General features: G+C 36.1%; 1 protein-coding gene across 1 annotated transcript in view; it reads right to left on the reverse strand.

Moving 5' to 3' along the window:
• Window positions 1–3,192: 3,192 nt before the first annotated feature.
• The window catches only part of DCN (decorin), a 40,772-nt gene continuing 21,979 nt past the window's right edge, over window positions 3,193–21,985 (reverse strand). Inside the window, exons 4-8 of the mRNA XM_074574858.1 lie at window positions 12,349–12,562; window positions 12,051–12,164; window positions 10,732–10,825; window positions 5,800–5,938; window positions 3,193–4,714 (exon numbers count right to left, since the gene is read on the reverse strand). Coding sequence (XP_074430959.1) covers window positions 4,520–4,714; window positions 5,800–5,938; window positions 10,732–10,825; window positions 12,051–12,164; window positions 12,349–12,562 — 756 coding nt within the window. The 3' untranslated portion in view covers window positions 3,193–4,519. The remainder of the gene's footprint in view (window positions 4,715–5,799; window positions 5,939–10,731; window positions 10,826–12,050; window positions 12,165–12,348; window positions 12,563–21,985) is intronic.

Here is a 21,985-nt window from a genome sequence, read left to right on the forward strand (position 1 = left end):
CATCCATGTGCAAAGCAAGAATATTTGACTCTGGATGTACAAAAAGGCTATTGATGTTACAACTATGCACTCTGATTATTTAAACAAAAAAAAATAAAGGAAAGTGAATCAGCAGATTAAGAATGCAAATTTACATAGTCTCCTTTCATAAAGTCTCATAAACCTCTTTCCTCCTGGTTTTCACAATTAGTGAACAGTAATTTTGTTACTGTCCCTCCATGACACTAGATGGCACTTCAGAGTAGTGGTGGGATCAGAAAGCCTTTTGTAATCTTTTCAATATTTTGCGTATGATATTATAGAGGCATTAAATTAATGCTAGCATCAAACAAAAACAATTTATCAGATTTATGCTAAATTGTATATATGAGTATGAAGTAGATAATAGTATCTGTTTAAAAGAAGTAGCAAACACAAACAGAAAGAGATTATAACAAAGTAGTTAACTGATAGGTCAAAAAAGTCAGGTTCCGGGCCAAAGAGATGTTTCTAGAGGATTTGAGAAGCAGCCTGAGAAGGGAACTGAAAAAAATGTATAGACTTGGAAATCAGAGCAACATGTTGTTGCCAGAGATTTAAGAGATGATTCTTTCCTGGAAGTTAATAGAGATTTATTGTATTTATGATACACCAATCAGGTATATGACAACTGTTCATAACCTGGTGCACTTTAGGAAAAACCATACAGCTCCCTTCTGGCCTTAAAAGACAAGCATATATGAAAGGACTAATTGATTTGTAGTCAAGTTTTGAAAAATAACATTCTTAAGCAATACATGGTTTTCCTAAGAAAAAGTTGTGTATGCACTTTTCGGAAAGCCTAAACCTGAGGGATATCACATTAATTTAAAAAAAAAGGGGGGGGGGGGGCGGGAATATACTACAAAAGCAAAAAGATAAGTTTATAGCAATGCCATCAAATTGCAATAAAATCTTAAAGAAGCATCACCTCTTCAAGGCATCATTTTTGTTTCTAACTCATTTAGTTAATTCAGCAGAAGATAGGAGGGGCTATTTTCTTTAGTTAAAAACCCCTTACATGGATTTTAACTAACACTCTAAGAAGATTCATGAATAGGGGAAAAAGGGTACGTTTAGATATCAAAAAAAATAGCAGAAAATATTGGCCATAATTCTGCAAAGCTCTTTAAATAAGAAAAAGGAAAGTTCATTTACTCAGTGATATTCCTAAGCAGTGTGATGGATAGTAGGTATTATTAATTTAAGATGGCAGAAAATATATTTTTGTCTCCAATTTTATTATTCTGTCTTCTTTATCATAAAAAGATAGACTTTTTAAAATATTATTAGAAAATTGGTTTTAAAAGCAAGCAAGTGCTATTATTGTGGTTTGGATTTGTTATAATTTTATATTCAGTGGAAGAAATGATAAGCCTCTGTACACCAGTTAAATCATTCTTGCAGTTGAGGATCTGTAGCTGCACTTTTTTTATTCTCGTATCTCGTTTTCATCAGCCCAAATTTTCAGATTATTGGCGTATGTTTTGTTTTAGGCTCCCTAGGAGAGTCTTCATACCTTATGGAGGGATTGGAGATGCACTGTTGGGCCTAAAGGCTTTCAGCTTTAGCTCTCTTATTTCTTTCCACCCAACTATTATAGTTTGTTTGTGTTTGTTCTTTTTTTCTTTCTTTCATAAAACCATAGAATCATAGAATAGTTTTGTTTGGAAGAGGACCTTAAAGATCATCTAGTTCCAAATCCCCTGCCATGGGCAGGGACACCTCCCACTAGACCAGGCTGCTCAAAGCCCCATCCAGCCTGGCCTGGAACGTCACCAGGCATGGGGCATCTACAACTTCTCTGGGCAAGCTGGTCTGGTGTCTCACCACCTCAGAGTTAAAAATTTCTTCCTAATGTCTAATCTAAATCCACCCTCTTTCAGTTTAAAATCGTTACTCCTCATCCTATGGCTACACTCCCTGTTAAAGGGTCCCTCCCCATGTTTCTTGTAGGCCCTCTTTCTTTCCTTTATTTTTGTTTTGGTTTGGTTTGGTTTTAAGTGGAAGAGCCATCTGTTCTGTATTTATATGAAAAGCAGTTTTAAAAGTATTGGGTTTCCTGCTGCTTTGAAGTCTTTGCAGATGCTGTGCGTCTGTATTGGACTTAGGACAGAGTCCTATCAGTCAGAAACTGTAGGTATGGTTGCACAATTTATGGAAAACCAACAGCCTGTTTACCTTTTGAATTTGTCGTAGTCTTGCTGAGGATGTTATAGGGTTTGCTTATTCTTTTTTATTGCGCAGGACTGGGAATCAGGAAAGTCCTGTTATCTTTGTAGCCCTTGGTTGTTAGCAGGGAATGTATTTTATGAGGAATAGCTTGTGCTTTAGCACAGAGGGCAGCAAGCTTGGTATGGGACATAACATAGGTATTACAGAGGCGGACCAGGCTCAGGTATTTTCTTCTGAACTTAAACTGCTTCTGGTTTGTAAGGAAAGCCTTAGCATGGAGAGATTTTAAAGCCAAATTTTAAAGGAGGGACAAATATGAACCCTGTGTATACATTTATATGAAGTTTTATGTAATAAGTAATTGTTATTGTTTATTGTATAAATCTCTTCCTGTGAGTTGTATCTGTATCTGCTAATTTGAACCAGGTACATAAAAACCCTGTGGAGTTCTCCAAGCTAAGACAATGCCTTTGTTCTCGATTGAAATGCCAGTGCTTAGCTTTCTGCACAAAGTCTATCTCTGAATTATAGCAGATATTCAACCAAGAACCAAAAGGAAAAAATCTAACTGCTCATTTTCTGGAAGGATATAAGGTACTGTTATTTTTATTTAAAAATAACACTCAGAAAATGTGAAACCCAGAAGTAAGAACAGATGCAAATGGGGGTAATCATTGGCTACTATATGAAGAAGATTGCTAACAAGAGTGCACATACACTCTTTCTGTGTAATGGCTTTAGAGGTTCATAATAATTTCCAATTATTTGCTACCTGAATAAATTACAAATATAAAGAGAACATATTCATTTCCTAGAAAAAATACCTATGAGTGTTAGGCATGAAAAAGTTTCTCGAGGCAAGAGAATTTCACACAACTTACTCTTACTTTAGCTGTCACCATGCCTAAGATGTTCAATTTTCAAGACTTAATCATAATTAAAGTTCTGACACACTATGTAATGCCATCAAAACAGAAAATAAAGACAAACACCTTGGAGTTTGCCTGTATTACATTATTCTTTAATATAAATGACATATAAGTTTTACAAATTAGAGAGATTGACCTTGGAGTATTAAGAGGCTGCAGAAGATTCTTTTAAGGTGACATTTTTATCGAGTATATGTTTAGCTTTGTAGATTGACAGTAGAAATGTGCAGCCTACCTTTGATGTGCTTGCTACCCACTGGTATGGGTTGAAGAATCCAATTTGCATAGGGCTTCAAATCACTCTAAGAAGGTACTTCTACAAATGATGTCCCAGCAATGTCCAGCTAGGCCTTGCAGTTATTTCACTTCATATTTTGCTATACTTCTAATTTTGCTTATAACCTAAATGCCACAAATTCATCAGATGGGGAGCCTGCATATCTCTACTTAACGATTAAAAACTTTGTTTAAAAAACAAAAACAGTAAAGGATGCTGACAAATGTACAATGCAGAACAAGTGAACAGTGAACTGCTATTATTTTTGGTTTAGATATATACATGGATTGATACCAATGACTAAACCCTAATACCATACTCTGCAAGGCAGTCTCACTGAAGTTATTAAAACTGCTCTTCTGACTAAGGTGAGAGAGATTTGCCCTAGAGAAATTTAGCCATTGAGCTCCAGACATAGGTTACAGGTTTCGTACTGCAGACTACTCATTATTTTGTTCAATAGGATTATGTTAGGCTAATCCTGAATAGCATTGCTCTAGAAGAATGGCAAACTTAAAAGAACTATGTGTACAATATGAAATTCTTTTATTTTTCCCAAAATAATGACATTAGCAACAACTTTATTTGCCTCTGCTAAATAGATACATTCAGAATTAGCTTAGTGTTATAGTGGATATTTTTAAACCTCCAGGGCTTGAAATAAATTTAAAGGAGGTAACTCTCACCTTCTCAAGTCTTAAGATGATTTGAGAGTCCTTTTTCCCTCTACTATTTTTTCGTGTGTGTGTGGCTATAAAAATAACCTCAATCACTATCTTTTTTTTTTTTTTATATCATAGCTTGACAAATATTTACTCCGAATCTCATATACAGTGGAATCTTAAAACCTGTAGCATTCAGAAAACTGAAAAATACCACAGAAAGCATGCTGGAAAAGAAGGCTGAAATAAGTCAGTTAAAAGCACAGTTGGCAATTCTTTTCATGGTATGCTTGATCTTGTACATCTGTAATCATTCATTTATTCTACATCAATGGACCATCTCCACTTTAAAGTGAAGTTTCTGGTATTTGGCATTAATTGTTAGCAACAATTTTTTGAACAGGCCTATTACAACAGGTACTTTAGCTGAAACACAACCGAACCCCTTCTTTAGACATCTATTTGTAATTTCCAATCTGTACTGCAGAGCGTTCATGGATACATCGGAAAGCAGAGGGCTGGATTTCCCAGTACTGCACGGGGTTGCTGAAGAGGCTCACACCAGAATAGCTAGCCTTTTTGGTGTTGTAGCCAAGAGGGCAAAAGTCGTTGATACCAATTGAAGCAATTTTGTTGTTATGAAGATAGACCACCTGAAAAGCATAGAAGTACAAAAGTGAGAAATAGAGCTACCGTGGCAAATAAGATTAATGATTTGATGTCAAATACTTGGTGTGTACCGTGCAATGTTATACAGGGTAACAATATATCCTTTCTTCCAAACAAATGCTTGATTCTGCTTACCTTTTGAAACACCTAGAATATATCCAATTAGAAATAATTTCTAAAGAAAGAGCAGAAACTATGCAAGGCAATCTAATAACATTGCTATCATTTGATAATAGTAACAAAAAAAGGATTCAAAGATGTGGAATTATTCAGTGCTGTGGTTCAGAGGCATGTGCTGAATATAAAGAATATATTTGGTGCTAACTGGTTTCTCTCCAGCTCTAACGCTTTCACTCTCATGAGTGCAACTGTGCAGGACTCAGAGCCAAAGTAATCACTAATGATGATTTAAAATAGCTGATGAATATTACTTTGCTCCAAAGTTACCATTTCTGATTATTTTTCCCAAGCTACACGCAAGTGGTGATTTACATTTGGGAGTCTTCATTCTTTGGGAGCTTTCATTCCTGTAAAATCTTAGTCCAAGTGAAGACAGATTTTAATTGGCTCGAAGAGGCCATGTTTCTAGATATCCAGCCGCACAAACCTCAAAAATACTGCTGATGTGAAATGCATATTGCCTCTCTTTGCCCTCCTGAAGGTACAGCTTTGCAAGATACCACAGGGAAGGTTCTTGTGGAAGGCTGCAAAATGTCACTGAGTAGAATTGAAAAAATTCAACAGAAGACATGTTCTTTGAAAGCATTTTTTTAGTAAAAAGGAAATCAAAGTACACAAATAATCCCATATTTGTTGTAAACCCTCAGACACACAGCGATACGAATGCACACTGCCAGATCTACACACTTCCATAGCCACACCCACACAAAAATCAGAGTACGTCTTCTGTTTGCAACTTTTCCATGCCTATTCAACAGTTTACGAAACTTTCATTGCGTTACCTTCTGCACAAATACTGTCTATGTTTCTGTTCAAGACTGAATAACCACACAAATACCACTCAGAATCTTTCAACAGTTGCTCTCTGAGGCAGCGTGATAAACTTTACCTGAATATATTTGTGTTCACCCAGCCCACCAGGTACTCTGACAAGTTCATTGTTGTTCAAATGGAGCTCTCTCAGATGAGGTACATTGTTAAGAGACCCATTTTCAACTGAAGAAATACTGTTGAAGCTGAGACCCAATCTGAAAAAAAAAAACAAGCAACAACAAACAAACCCAAAAATATGTTAAATTTGTTCCCACAACCGTCTTTCTTAGGTTGGTTACTTCCACATACTACTGTTGTAGAACAGACCACAGTAATTTTCAGAATTATGCATGAGGTACAAAGCCACTATGGAGAAACAGTTTAGATAAACATATTTAAATAAGTTTGACATCTGATGTCATCATGGTAGCATTTAACTTGTGTCCATGGTACTGTATACTTCTATTATATGACTAATCCCACTGTAGATAGGTACTGTGTACCTCCATAGGCACCAGTCTTTCTTCAAAAGCCGAATAAGAGTTTCTTGAATGACTTTAGGAGTACTGACTGCAACTTTCTTTGTCAAACTACATAACGCAGGGTGACCAGAACTCTAAGTTTAAATCTTCACCACATCCTTCTAAGATACTTATGTAGTTAGAGCCATGTTACAGACTGGAAACAGGAGCTGAGTCATACATAATGATCTGTTCAGGAGGACACAGAAGTGGGACATACACATTTCTTCTGGGTTTACTAGAACAATTTATGTTCAATTTGGAAAAATTCTGGTCCTATCTGTGTGTTTCTGTGTTAATACTATTTCGGTTTGCACCTACCAAACTACAGAATTTTTTCAAGAGACTCTCATAAGTTACAATGCTCTGTGTTGAGGCAGGGAATTCAGTGGTAATTCTGCAGGAGTTGTCATCAACAGTGTTGTCCTTTGAGAAAATTATTTCTATAAAGGCTAAACCTACTTCATCTAGTTTGCTTTATCTTTTTTCTTTAAGCGATCTTTTTTTTTTTAATTTTGAGGGAAAAAATGCTCTGAGATTTATTAACTGACTCAATTTAGAATTTAATACAGGTAATCAGAATCCTTGTGACAAAATAATTTGCTATGGATGAGTATTTTTAAAGAAAGTCTCATTCACAGTAATCTACTTCTGTAATTCTTTGTGGCTTGTGCCAGCTTCAAAAGTCAAAATCTGCACCTGGTGTAAAATAACAGAACTAAAAATTCTTGTTTGATCTTTATGGCAGAGATTTTTCCCGAAATAATGCTGTCCAAGAATGGAAGGACATTTTAGAATTTTCATTTTAAAAAATAAACAGTCAAAGAAAGGTCTTGCTAACTAGTATTATATATATTACAAATAGCCACAATCATATTCATTTAAACATTGCAAGGTTGTCAAAGTATTAAATGACAAAGGAGAGTCCAATGAGATCTCCCACTGACATCAACAGGGATTTATTTCACTCAGAAATCAGTTCACAGTATCGCGTATCTTTGCTAGGATTTGATCAGGAAGAATTTTCATTTAAAAGTTATTAGAACAAAATTCCTTCTGAGTAGAGTATATCAAGATTTAGTTAAACTTGGGGGATTTGATCCTACAGAGCAATTTGGTCTGAAGATCTACAGAATGTCTATTAAGGACTTCAGTAAAGGGTGCTTATAGTGAATGTCTTTAAAAGGATTGGGGAAAAGAAACACATTTTGGCAGAAGGCTATAAATTCTTGGTTGACATATATCTAAATATATGCTACTACATAAGCAGGTCTATAAGCAGATGTGTCACACGTAGGGAGACCAGCATGAAAAAAGCAATTAAGACTTTCATATTGGTCTGTTGAAGCAAAAGTAACCCCTTTACACACCATAAGGATGGACAAGATCCAACTCAGGATTAGCTCATGAAGCTAATGTTTTAGGGAAAGTAAAATTGGAGGAGTCTGTAGAAAAGTGGATCTAACTCCCACAGGCAGTGAAATTATATGTAATTACATCTCATCTAAATGTGCTACAAACAAACTCCTAGTCACTTAGGGCTGTGTTTACAAATGAAATAAGACAATATTAGTGTGTAAAACACAGGGTGATTAAGAGTGTTAGGGAAGAATATGGTCTTCATCTCTCTTCTTTTTCCCATGAGAACAAAAAGGGAAGAATTTGAAAAATCACTCTTTCTTACTATATTGACGTACTATTTCCTTTTATGTTAGTGAAGATGTAACATATTTCCAGTGTTTTAGCTGACCTAGTCACAGTGTTCTAAATCATTGAAGAGCAACATCAAAGACATATCTAAACACTTAAGAAATTCTCAAATGTTTTTTCACCTTCTGTTGCCCTCAACATCCCTGCTTGCCCATTCCCACTTTTTTGTTATGTGCACTTTAACAGGCTTCAAGCTGCTCAACATCATTATTCAGGGCTTGATGCAACTTCCACTGTATGGAGCTAGACCTTTTCAGTAAACTTTAACAGGCTATAGACTTTAGTAACATCAGCTGTATTTCCTCCTGTGGATTTCATTCCTGCATGAAACCAGCAAAGTCTTTGCTGGGTTTACATTACGGAGATTATTTTTTTTTCCCAACTGTAGCACTATATGAAGACTTTTGGAATACTTAAGAGTAATTTTACAAGGAAAACAAACAAACAAACAAAAAGGATAAATACTGGTGATCTGCTAGAACTCAAGAATTCAAAAAAAAATGAACACTAGATCTACACTGAGCTCTTTTACAGTTCAAAACACCTTAACACAGTCAGAAAAGTGACCTGCTTCTCAAAGCCCAACTGTACTTTAGGGCAACTATTAGACTGTTGAGCATGCGTTGACGTGATCCAGGAGAGTGGTCTGGCCCCATACTAATGTTCTCGAAGTCTTAGATGTATAAATAAAAGCTATTTTTGGTAGCTTGTTTCTGCCCCATAATGGGCATGTTGCCCCTTAGATTTATCCCATATGCTGTCCTAGAGCTCTCCTGTAGCTCACTCCATTCTTCATCTGTCTGCTCTGTTATGTTCAATGCCCTCCCTTTTCATCAAATCTGTATTCTGCCTTACTTTTCAACTTTGCAAAAGAGGATTTCTGACTACGCTTAAGTTGCCTGCTCAAGCACAGGCCAGAGAGCAGTTAGGACTTGGTTCCTGCTCTGAGCAGCTCCACATTTCCACACCACAATCAACAGAGTATCTGGTTTCTCCGCACAGTAGAGCCACCATGGAAGCAGCCCAAGGTTAGATATTTTTAGCAGTCCATCAGCACTTGCTGCTTAAAACTTCATGTCTTAAGAAGGGCTTCCAACAATATTGTTCATGTGATGTTGCCTGTATTGTTTTCCAAGTGTGAATGTGAAAATTGGCTCATCTGCAGGACAACTGACTCATCCACACCTCCCTCCTCCAGTAAAGTGAATTACTCTCTACCTGAGCAGTTACAATTTTATTTTGGTTTTGGAAGTTTTCTTCATCATTTCTCTGGAGGATGTTACATTTTATACTAAGCTTCTATCATTAACAAGAACTTCTTCGTAGTCCCCTAGCCTATAATTATGGTATATATAATTTTTCATTAAAATCCACGAGCAGACTTTTTTTGAGTGGTGATCAATCTGTGATCAAATATGAACATTAAACATGAATTGAAATGCCTTATTTTACAAGCTCTAGAAAGCTGTTCTAAGCCTGTCCTGGTTCCGGTGGGGATAGGGTTAACTTTTCCTGGTATTCCATGCCATGTGAGCCATGCCCACCCTGAGCTGCCGGGGGAGGGGGCAGGAAGTTGCTGCGGGGAGCGGCGGTTCCGTAATCACGTTTGTATATTCCCCTGTCCGTGTTGTTGTTGTTGTTTGCCTGTTCCCTTTGCTGTTCTGTTAAACTGCCTTTGTCCCAACCCAAGAGTCTTGCCTTTTCTTACGATCCTTCCTGTATTAGGAAGGCACGTGCGAGCGGCACGTGGTTCTTTGTTGCCATCTGAGGCTAAACCACGACAAAGCCTTACCACCTGGAATTGACAGATTTAAAATACACGTTAAATTACTACATACTTCATTGCACTGAATTGCTATCCAATCTACTATAAGTAGTGGTAAATTTAACTCCTGTTGCTCAGTGAAGTTTCTTTTATTTCTGTTTTCTTCCTTGATTGTGACAAGAAGAATGATTAAGATTATTAAACTGAATGATTAAGGTGAAGACCCAGGAATTAGATACAATAATCTGATTAATGGTCTTATAGATCAATTACACTTCTATTTTCATAGAACAATCTTAAAATAGTATAGCATAGTATTAAAATACCCTGTATTAAAAGGCCCATTTTACTATTTTAGCACGTTATCTAATATGAACTAATTCACCAATAATTCTGTATGTCTATAACTGTTCTTTGGGAATTTTTCTTACATTTTCCTACAGTTAGATAAACATATTCAACAATATATTCACAGATTAGCAAGGTACAATCACCCTGAAAAAAATGATACTTTTTTATTTATATAGTGTGATTAATTTTTTGTCACTTTCTTGGACTCATTGCAGATTTGCTTTTCTTAAGAAACAAAAGAAACTGTTTCAAGCAGGTTTGGTTCCCATGTGTTTTTTTCCTCAGTTTGCAGAGGAAATTGCATGAGCAATGCAGTGTTCCAATAAAACTGCATAAACCAAAGATGGAAATACAATGAGAGAAGCATGACATAGTTAAAAAATCTAATTGCTTTCTTTATCCTTTTTTTCTTTTTTTTTTTTAAATCAAAGAAACAATTGTCCTGGGCATACTTCACTCATAATTAAAAACAACTGGAAAGTGATGTTAGAAAAAAACAATTGTTTTGTTCTCTTAAGTCAGTACACAAGTCCTTAGAAGCTTTCCCTGATACGTTATGTGCTGCTTCAATGATGATAACACTCATGAAGCCCAGAATGATGTTTTTTGTGGTTACAATTTCAACTAATATTTTATGTGAAAAGAAGAAATGAATTCTTACTTTGCCAAGTTGGTCAGTCCAGACAGACTTTCAGCATCAATTTTGCTGATTTTGTTGCCATCAAGGTGAAGTTCAGTAAGGGATGGGGGAAGGCCTGAAAGAGAAAACACCATCAAAGCACTTTTAATAAAACTGGATAATCTTTTTGTAAAGGACTCGTGTTACACTGAGACTCTTTTACAGTAAGAAAAAAGATTTTTACTAGACATGGCCAAGAACAATTCATTGAATGAAACAAGGAACTTTCACAATGAGGGAAACTGAAAACAGCTAGTAACAGTTCTAGTAAACATTTATTTGGCATGAAATAAGATCATGCTCGTAAGGTCATCATAGAACAGTTAAAAACTAACAATTCTTCTCAGATATGAATTCTAGCCTTCATTATTATGTAAATGGGACATATATGATAGTGTAAGAGAAAGAGCCTTCTTTTTATCCACACTATGCACATACATAAATCTACAAACATTTGGCACCTAGATATTTAACAAATAACAGCAGCAGAAAATGAGATTATAAAGTTTAAGTAAAATAATTTTAATGTTATTTTAGGTAGGGCACATACTAGTTTGCAAATTCTGTTTATCAGGAAAAAAAAATTGGAACCAAATATATTAACTATGTGAGGTCCCTCAAAGGAACATCCAAAACAGGAAATGTGGTAAGAAAGAAAAAACAACTTGCATTAACTTTCAAAAATTTTTCAGCTATTTCAAAACAATCTGCTGGCTAAAGTATGAATAAATTCAATATAATTTCCTCTGGATTGGAACCATTCTGGTTTGTTTTGTTTTGTGTGTGTGTTTGTGTTTTTTTAATAGGTTATATTGATGTTGTTCTTATTTTTTAGCAATTTGCAATTAATTACTTTTAAAACCATCAAATCTTTCTGTTTTGTATAGGAATAGTATTTTTGGCTTCAAACCCGCAGATTTGTGGAGGGCTGATTTTATGCTTATAGAACTTCTGTTAATTCTACATGAGTTTACATCTGTATAACGTTGATCAGGCTCACAAAACAGGGCTGGAGGATGAAAACACTCTTCCTCTTTGTATTTAAGCTATGAGATAAGGAAAGAAAAATAATATAAAATGTCTTGGTTTTGACAGTGAACCTCTTGTGGAGCTTCTCATAATAGAAAAACAAAATTTTCCAAACCAATAAAGGACAACAGAACAAAAATTGAAGTAGTCAAGTAATGGATACTCTAAGGACTGACTTAAAAGACTTCCATAATTTTTTTTTTTTTCCAGCTGACTAAAAGTCACTATATTATACCTGTGAAAATCTCTGAAATATTCATTGAATTTCTTACCTTTTGGGATGCTAGTAATGTTGGTGTCTGCAATACGGATGTAGGAGAGCCTCTTCATCCCCTGAAAAGCTCCATTTTCAATGCCTGAACTCTTGATAGGATTGGTGCCTAGTTCTGCCAACAAAACATGGTCATGAGCTGTGCTGCAATGTAGGTACCTATTCCTTCAGGTCAAAGCTAATTTGGAGGTACAATTTATTGGAACATTTCTTGGCTTTTTACATAAAATCACTGATTGAACTAAAAACATCTTGAAAAAACACTGAGATGATTTTGTTATAATTTCTCATGCTCGTACCTAAGACAATCACTTGATTCAGTCCGTTAAAGACGGCTTTCCTCAACTTGGAGATATCATTCTCATGAGCCCGGATCTCCTGAAGAGACTTCGGCATGTTTTCTGGGAGTTCCTTCAGGTTGTTCTTGGACAGGTAAAGTCTTTCCAGTTTCTTCAGAGGAGCAAAAGCTAATGGGCTTATTTTGCTGATTTTGTTGTTAACAAGGATCAATGCCTGTGGAGTAATAATGTAGAAGATCTCAGGTGACCACTAGAGAAGTTATTTTAAGGAATGAAACATTAAAAAGTTATTATTCTTTTCTAGTGTCTTTTGATATCTTTTGACGGCCAATCTAGCAAGCTGAATAAAATGCAATGCAGTACTAAAACAAATAGATTAAGAACTTCTGAAAGCAGTGAAAGATAAACAAGGCCTACATAACACATAAAAGTATTATTTCATTGCTGAGGTATATGCAGCTTCTGTTAACATACATAATTTATATCCAAGTCCAACCCTTCCACTTGAAAGCTGTGAAGAACAAGTAATTCACATAAATCCAACATTATCAGGTTTATTTGCACTTGTTGTTTTTCTGGTTTCATTTATTCTGAGGATACTTTTATACCTTACACATCATCACACAATCATCCTAACCAGTTTTTCCTGAACAGAAAATTCTATGACTCAATACAGTGAAGGCACAGCCTAACTTAATAAAAATATGTATATCATCACCTCTTTGCTGTTAGTCTTACAGACTGCACTTACTAGATTTCTGACTGATAATACCCTCATTTTTTGCAGAGATATAAGCTGAGTTTTTTTGGTAAGTATAACTTGGTATGGAAGGGGAGCAATTTGAAGCATCATACTGTAAGTCCTGCAGTTAGGGATCATGGACCATATTCATTCTGCCTCCTATGTAGGTACCTAATCTAGTTCTCACAATTGTGATATCTAGACTCAGGGTAACTCTAAGCAAATTAGCTTTCTACACTGTCAGGAAAGAAAGGCCTCCATAAAATCTCTGTTACCTGTTATAGGTGGTCTCTGTATTCCTCTGAAATTTTACATTATTGCTAACTCTCTTTTAGATTAACCAACCATGACATAAAAAGGGAGAATAAAGTCCCATTACTGTCAGAAGAGTAATGCAGCTAACAGAAAAGATTTTAGATATGATACATATGAGAATGAATCTTATCATTCCTTCTGTTTGCTACCTACTCATCAGACTTACAGCGCTGCATGTTTGTGCAGTGAACTAGGTAGAATGGGTTGCATCAATAGCTATTCATATTTATTACTAGAGAATAGCTATAGAATATCTTTGTTCACTAACTCCGCTATGCTATTTTCAGAAACAGAAGACAAAGTTGCTGCTAAACCACATTTTCTGTATTGCATATACCATAGTTAACATTCACTGCTTTTTAATACACTTTAAGTATTTTCAGAATTACACTTCAGCCTGTTTCTTGGAGGAAAATTGAGCATTCAGCTCTTTCCACAATCAGTTCAGTATTAAAACAGTGCCAAGAAGTGTACCACTATCAATGACAACACCTCTCTATCATGAAAACTAAAAAAGAGGTGAGAATATAGTTTAAAATGGTATTGGATGTGTGGTTTTGTCCTTAATAGACTCCTGTTGCAGATCATCCTGAGCAAAGCAAGCAGTGTGTTCTTTACATGGTTTCAATGAGTACTCATAAAGCTGAACATATCTGGTTTTAATTTTGTATGCTAGCTAGCAATAACACATTTGCAAGAGGAGGTAGAAAAGGTCACTCACAGTTCAGCAGAGTATTTCTCTAACAATAAGCCTCTCCCAAAATAAATATATTGGTCAGTGGAAGCCATGGCCTCAACTCTCTTTTATTTGAGCCTGAGCTATAAGAACTGCCATGAGAACACATGGGGTACACACAGGGTACACACGGGGTGGGGTTTCCTGAGTCATCATTGCCAGAGTTGTGGTACTGATGTAGATTCTGCCCGTAGTGCAATACAACTGGCTGCACAATATTAGGACATGGGAAACAAGCCATTTATTCTGAGGGGAACAGCTTGAATTATGCAGATGAGTCTCTTTCATTGTTTTTATCATAATAACTCAATAACTGAATGTACTATTGCTAATTACATGATTTCATTTTCTTTCTTTTTTCTTTATTTTACCATGGATTTCTTTTCCATAGATCTTTAAGTCAACATTCAATGAGTTTAGACTCATTTTATCAGCCCTTGACATTTTTATCCTGCATCCTGCTTTGAACTCCTTGGTCATTTATCTTGGTCTGCCTTATCTTTTTTTTCTATTTTATTTGGGGTTTTTTTTAACTTTGTTGCCTTTTTGATAAAAAATGTTCGGGCTATGATTATCACAGTTGATGATCTGATGTGAAATATTTCCTGCTGGAAATATATAGGTATACATCAGCTAGGCTCTGCAATGTAAATATTCTCTGAATAGTTGATGTTAAGAGGGTTGTTACAGCTCTTGAGAGCAGAACTGATAGTCCAAAAATTATCTAGATATCTAGGATTAATCTGTTCTGCTTCGCCCTTGCATATCATCCTGAATATGATCATGTCATCTTAGGAAAACACACAAAACTGTTGTTTTATTCAAACATTCAGAAAGTCTCTCAGTTAGAATCAATGGTATCTATCAAAGGTAGGCTTAAAAATACCGATTTCACAGTGGGAATGTATGTATGGTGGTATAAAGTGGGAAGGTATTACAACCCCATAGTTTTCAACTGTTTTGTACCAGAGTATGATTTCCCACTCACATCTCACTCTGCAAGTCCCTGCTCCCGGTTTTTTAAACCTGGACTATTTTTCCACACTGTTGTGCAGCTGTAAAGAAATAAAAATAAACCTACACATCAGAATTTGCAAGATAAGTTTTACTGTCTCCCAGAGCAACAGCAAATGATGAGGATAACACACCAGCATAGCACCTGGCAAGCCATACCCCTGGGTTCCTTTCCCGCTTCACAATAACTCTATTATATGCAAGACTTAAAGAACGAAGTTATTAGCCTTGGAGCACTGCTGTTTACTTTCCTCAGAATGTGCCCCGTATGGTTTGCATGTAACGAAAGTTAAAACAAGACAAAACAAAATAAAATGAAATACACAGGGGGATTTAGAGGTCAGTGAAAACAGGAACTGGAGGAGAAAAACCTAGGGAAAACATCTGCAGGCAGTGCTATTGAGGAAGGGATGTTAGGCAAAAACATGCCACATGGACTAACTATCCTGAATAAAGCCCAGATGGCATGATGGGGCATTATATTCACCTTGTCAAAGGACATATAAAAATTGTGTACAGAGAGTACTTGGAGGGGAAAATAAGGGTCGACCTCAAAGTGCTGGAAGTGGTGGGGCCCCTTGGCTACAGACAGCACTTGAGATGCTGCTAGTATGAAATGATTTGGCAGATTGAAGAAACGTGACAGCCTAGAACAGAGCTAGAGGAATCGGCACTTTTATTCAAAAATCTATCTTCTTCCACACTCCCATTTTTGGTGGAGAAAAGGATATTTCTCTTAAAATAAATGTACCCCCAAAGAAAAAAAAAAAAAAGCGAAACGTGTCACCAAGTCCTGATACAAAATGCTGAGCACACCAATGCACAACTTTCAGCATGACTTGGTATGGGTGCTAAGATATTTAGCCATAGGTAAGAAAAGAGGCAAGAAAGCAAGGGAAAACAAACAGGCACAAATACATCGAGCATTAGTCATCGCTTAGTCAGGCTTCGAGGGCTCATAGCAATTTTCTATGGATAAGAGAAAATTTAGCTTCTATCCTCATTTGCTTGAGATAAAGTCATTTTACCTTGTCATATATAGCATGTGAACATTGCACTGTAAACCTTGACTCTGTTATAATATGTCACTGTGGTAATACCTATAGACCACCTTATCATGACCAGCAGTTTAAGCAGTGCTCAGAGAAGAAAAAAAATCCAGGTTTTGCTCCGAAGATTGTTTACTTTTTACTGAAACACCTCTGATATTAGAGTAGTAAGAAAAAAAAATAAAAGTCACTGTATGACAGGAATAGATGTTGGCTCAGTTGAAGTCAGTGGGAGTCTGGCCATTTAGCTCCCTCTGGCCTGGTTTCTACCTCAAATATTTATTCCCAAAACAAAAAGGAGGATTCACAATTCAGGAAAATTTTGGAACACTTGTTGGCAGGCTTTTGTCAAAATACACCCTGACAAACTGCAGAGGGAGCGTGTGGCAATCATGTAGGAACTAACGTAGGGTTGTTCTTCTTGGGGGTTAGCAAAACTTACAGTTTTTGCCCTGTCTGGGGGTGGGCAGCAGGGGATTGCATTTTTTTGTGTAAAACTCCATTATGTGAGAATGTCAGGGGATTGTTCTGAGTGGTTTTCATCCCTACTTCTGGTCTTCTTAGTTTAGAATATGTTGAAGGGAGAGCCTTGCCAAAATCAGAATTGAACTGTAAAATGATCAGCAAATTGTTGTCAGACGTAATACATGGTGATACATCTGTTTTGCCAGCTGGGGATGGTACTCTTACCTAACATCAAATCTTTAATGATGCATGTGTCCTTCAGGGTTTAAACTGAAAAGTCAATCTGCTGACCCGATGGAATTTCTTTAATTTCCTGGGTTATGTATTGCATTATTACCTGTTTTTTATTACAGTTCTGCTAGGAACGGTAATGCCTGAAGAACTGTAAGCTCAGGAGTCAGGCTTCCAAATAAAAATAATAATAAATTTGGCTTTTCTTGTTTGCCTTATGGTTTTAGTTGTTAAGTCATACTCATAACCTGGACATATAGTCCAGCTTTTCTGCCAAATTATTAGGAGTGGATGTACACTTAGGAAAAGGGAAAAAAAAACAAAACAAAACAAAACAAAGAACACCAAAAATATAAAAGAGAACTTGACATTCTTCACTAATTGCGTCATACCAGGAGACAGAATTCTACAAAATAAGCATTAATTTTTAAATTAATTTAAAACATCATAAACATTCATAAACTTGAAGGCACCAAGAGCCCCTGAATCCAAGGAGGTCTCTGAACAGAATTTCAGATGTTATGTCTCTTGAAGGTCCCCTGATCTACAGTTATGGCAGGAAAAGGGTAAAGGTATAAAAAAACAGGATGGTGCAATTATTCTTTATTTGTTGTTACTTAAAGTCTTTGGTAGGGTTTGGTAGTAACCCTACCAGACCTAGGATCAAGTGGACATAGCTAAGAAGGGCAAGGAAAAAGGGATGACATAGAAACAAGAGGGAAGAGATGAATGAACTGTGAGGGAAGGAGGTGTCAAGGCATTGAAACAACAGCCCCCAGTATAAATGAAAGACGACTGTGGAAAGCTGTTTGATCACATCGACAGCACCTTGTTGAATAATCTCGCAAAGCCAAGAAGCCTGATGCAGATCCAGTTCGCGTGAGTTTGAGCTCTCACTGATAAGTATTGTGTTACATGACTTGCACACGTGACCAGGGAACAGCTGGCTCTGCTTTTTCCTGCTCCAACAAAAAATAGTCCTAATGCTCTAGACTTCTACAGAATCTTTCAACCCTGTCCTTGTCTACCGAGGCAAGCATTTTAGTTATTCATTATTCATTTTATCACAATTTGCTTGTGTACTTTATTGTTGTACTCTTTAAAATTTCCTTTTTTCATTAGCTTAGTACGCTGATTCCAGAATTTTAAGGACCTAAAAGCATTTTCTTCTGTTGTTTTCCTTGCATGAAAAGATCTTTACCCTCTGCACAATAAAAATATTTTGCACGTGTGTTGTGTATTGCACTTCGCTTGTTTCAGTGGAAAATTTCATTGTGTGTTGAGCACAATGTAAAAGAGAGTCTGAGGAAATGAGAGCTCTCTAAGGGAGTGCTGCATTTCAGAAAGGTTATTTTTTTTCTTCTCAGAATATTTGTTAGAAACCTACAGCTGCACCAAGTGGAAACAAAAAATTTAAAAAATGGTATTCCCCAGTCCTGTTAAGAATGTCTGCCATTGATGATAGTGGGAGTTGAGTTCAGAGTTAAAAACTGGAGAGATATCTGTCTTTGGTTTTTTACAGTATCTTGATGGTTACTGACTCTTCATTCTGCAATTTGCACAGCATTATGTTTACTTAACATCTCTTTTAATTATGCCTGGGAAAAGGGAGCTGAAGCTGTAATGAGTCATCAGAAGACTGTGTTCTTTCATTGATATTGTTTGATCTGTTAGGAGCTTTTCTGTATCCCTGGAAGATGTTCTTAGACTTTTCTTCAGTTAATCTGGGCTCCTGTCCTTCCATAGGGAGCCTCCTTTTGATTTAAAAAAAAAAAAAAGAGTGCACGAAACTTTTCGAATGTAATACATTATTTTTCCAGTGTTTCAGTTTATTTGCCCGTACATTTAGTGTTGATAATCCCTTAGTGTGGATATATCATAACCTTAGGTCCCAAGTTTAAATATTTTATCTCTTTCGTGCAGGGCTTTTCTTTCGGTATAAATACAACTGGTTTTAGCACTGTTGTATGCACCATCATGGCTTTGCATAGTTCTGCCAGCTTAGATGAAGCAATGTTCCATTTGATTTCAGGCCAATAGTGCATTTGTCTTCTTTTGCTGCACTGACACTGTGCCATTGAAAAATTCCCGTTGGAAAAGCAGGCAGTTGCTATTTTGTTTGTGCTGTTCATATAGTGATCTAGTACACAGTAGTTTCTTTTACCTCTTTTTCCAAGTGCCAGGCGTTATGCTGGTTTGCTTTGGCTTTGCCACACAGCATGCAACTCCTTGTGCTGTTTTTGTAGACTCCTCCTTCACTCTGCATGAGGGCTTACTCATGTAGTATTTTGGATTCTTTATTGTGTCCATGGGGTCAAAGTACTGTACTCTATCCAGAAGTGTCAGTCTGCCTGGAAAATCCTCATGGTTTCATAGAAGATTTTTTTCCTGGCTTTTCCAACAGCACCTCGCTGATTGTTTTGCCACAGGTCTAAATCACAAGCAATTTTTTTACATAATAGCAGACAGTTCTCTGAAACCGCAAAACTCAGTCCTCAGCCCTAAAAAAAGCCTGTCTTGATTTTTTTCCCTATTTTCCCAAGTCCTCCAGTAAAAAAATATATCTTATCTTTCATTTTTAAATAGTGTGAAGTGTCACTGAGTTTTTATAGTACAACTTTAGACACTTTTTCCTGGATGAATTTAAAACTATAAAAATATCAAGTGCACCAAAACTGTTGACTCTGGTGTTTTCTGGCAGGCATCTATTATTTGCAGATAAATATTCCCTTAGTTGCGTCCTTTTCCAATTGCTTGCCATATTTCCACAGCTGCAAATTTTAACTTCTCTTTTACCTACTCAGGAAAATTTTCTGATACAAAGAATATTTTTTTTTAAGTACAAATTACTACCCTTTTGTTTCTTTTTCAGAGCATAAGCAGATACTTTTGTGCTGAAAGAGAAGCCGGGGGAAATTATAGGTAGATCCTTTCTTTTCTCCTTACTTCATCTGGTTTTCAGTACAAGTTGAAATTTAGGTTCAGCTCAACTTGTTCATGAAAATCCCTTCTAAAACTATTACTTATGGGGTTGGTGATGTCTATAGAAATTAGGAAGGAATTTAAAAGGCATATTCAAAAGGAATAAACTGAATATACTGTTCATTTTTTTCAAGAGCTATGAAAATTGGGATTTAAGGAATTTTTCCCTTAAGTGATAAATTCATGCAAGAGGTTAATTTTAGATTTTGAAACAGTAATTATTTATGTAAACCTTGCTGTTTTAGTAGAGTATAAGAAGGTTTAGTAAAGTCTAAGAAGCCTAGAAACTCTTGAACATCACACTGTCAAGTGTAACGCTAACACAAGCCATGTTTATCAGGGAATATGATTAAAAGCATATACATTATATATATATTTTTATACATATGTCTCACACACACACATATATCTCCTTAAAACAAAAGTGACAATGGAGCTCCGTCAACAACAAAGCGTTTGAGTTATATTTATCTAAAAACAATATTCCCCTTTCACTATGACTCTGAAGAATATTTAATTGCAAAGTTGGGAATGGGAATCATTCCCAGATATTACAAAAGAATAAGAATGATGCCTGCTGAGAGTAAAGATGGTGCCTAGTTACATAAATGTACTGCATGACTAAAATATTATTTTGGGGAGGAGATGAGAGGATGGGGGTTTGTTCCTGAGTAAATCCAGGAAAACTGTATTGTTTTGAAAGTAATTTGTTAAAACGGATGTTACTGTTGTCACTCTTCTGTATGATTTCCACTGGCCCCTAAGCATGTACTGGGTACTTCTGGGAGTTAGACAAACAAATTATCTCTTCCCTGAAGAGTTACCTATTTAATTCACTATTAAATTATATCTACTGCAATAAAAGAAATAAAGTAAATCCTAAGAGTTAACCTCAATGAGATAACATCGTTCACAGCAGCTTAATTCACAGCAGGATGTATAACAGAGACCCAGACTGAGTTCCAAGTATGCAGAAGTCCTTGAGGTCAGTGCTTTTCATCTGCAATACCATGGTCTGACTCATTTCATGCAGTGTCATGAAGAAGGATTGCAAAAAGATTAATTTCACTGACAAGTCTTTTCTCTTTTTTAGCACTTTGCAGATGATCTTCACTGAAGACACAGGACTTCTCTCCAAGGTGGAAGAAAACCAAAACAAGTGGGGCAGGAATAAGGGTGTCCAATCTGTTCAGCAGCCAAGCAGAGGAATTGAAAAAAAAAAATTCTGGGACACAAGTCATCCCATTCTGAAACAAGTCAGATGAAATGTGATGTAGAAATACCTACTTCTCTGAGTTGACTGTAGAGGTTATCTATGTAACTAGCTTAACTGTAGACATCTATGCTAAAATTAGATAACATGAACTTCATCATGATTTACTCATGCAGGTCCCTCTACTATGGACAGTCTGGCATTGTGCCTATTTCTAGAATTTTTTAAAAAATTTTCTTTTCAATGTTGCATTAAAAGAAAAATTTAAGAGGGAATTTGGAAGTAATTAAGGAAATAAATGTTTATAGGATTTTTTTTCCAACAATGAGTGGCTGAATGGAGATTATTTTTTGAAACAGTGCTTGTTTGGATGATGGCATTGGCATCATGAACGGATAAAAAGTGGGAGTTGGCTTCTTAGTTATGAATGAAAACAATAGAATAGAAAGAGGCTATAAGGACCCAGGAAAGCAAAGCCAAGTAGTTTATATTGGTTATAATCAAAAAGGAACAAATGGAATAATACACAGAATAAATTGAGTTGGTGAAACGCTAGAAAAATAATATTTCAGAAATATGCCTGAGTTGGGGTATTACTTTCAAAGGCAGAGAAGTAATAACCTTTTTCTGATCTGGAAAGAAAGAGATATTTCAACAAAATTGAGGCAAGGCTATGAGGTATAAATTTTAAGATGTTGATGAAAAGTATAGAAATAAGGGAGGAGGACCTCAGACAGAGAAACAAAAATTTGGAAACAGAGGAAGGTAGTTGTCTGATGGAAACTTGGAAAAGAAGAGGTGAACCAGAAAAAAGGGCAGTCACGGAAACCAGGGAAGGAAAATATTTCAGCAAAGAGGAAAACAGACAGCGGTGTTGGAAGAGACTGACA

Source organism: Larus michahellis, chromosome 1 (genome assembly GCF_964199755.1).
Source record: "Larus michahellis chromosome 1, bLarMic1.1, whole genome shotgun sequence".
Classification (NCBI taxonomy): domain Eukaryota; kingdom Metazoa; phylum Chordata; class Aves; order Charadriiformes; family Laridae; genus Larus; species Larus michahellis.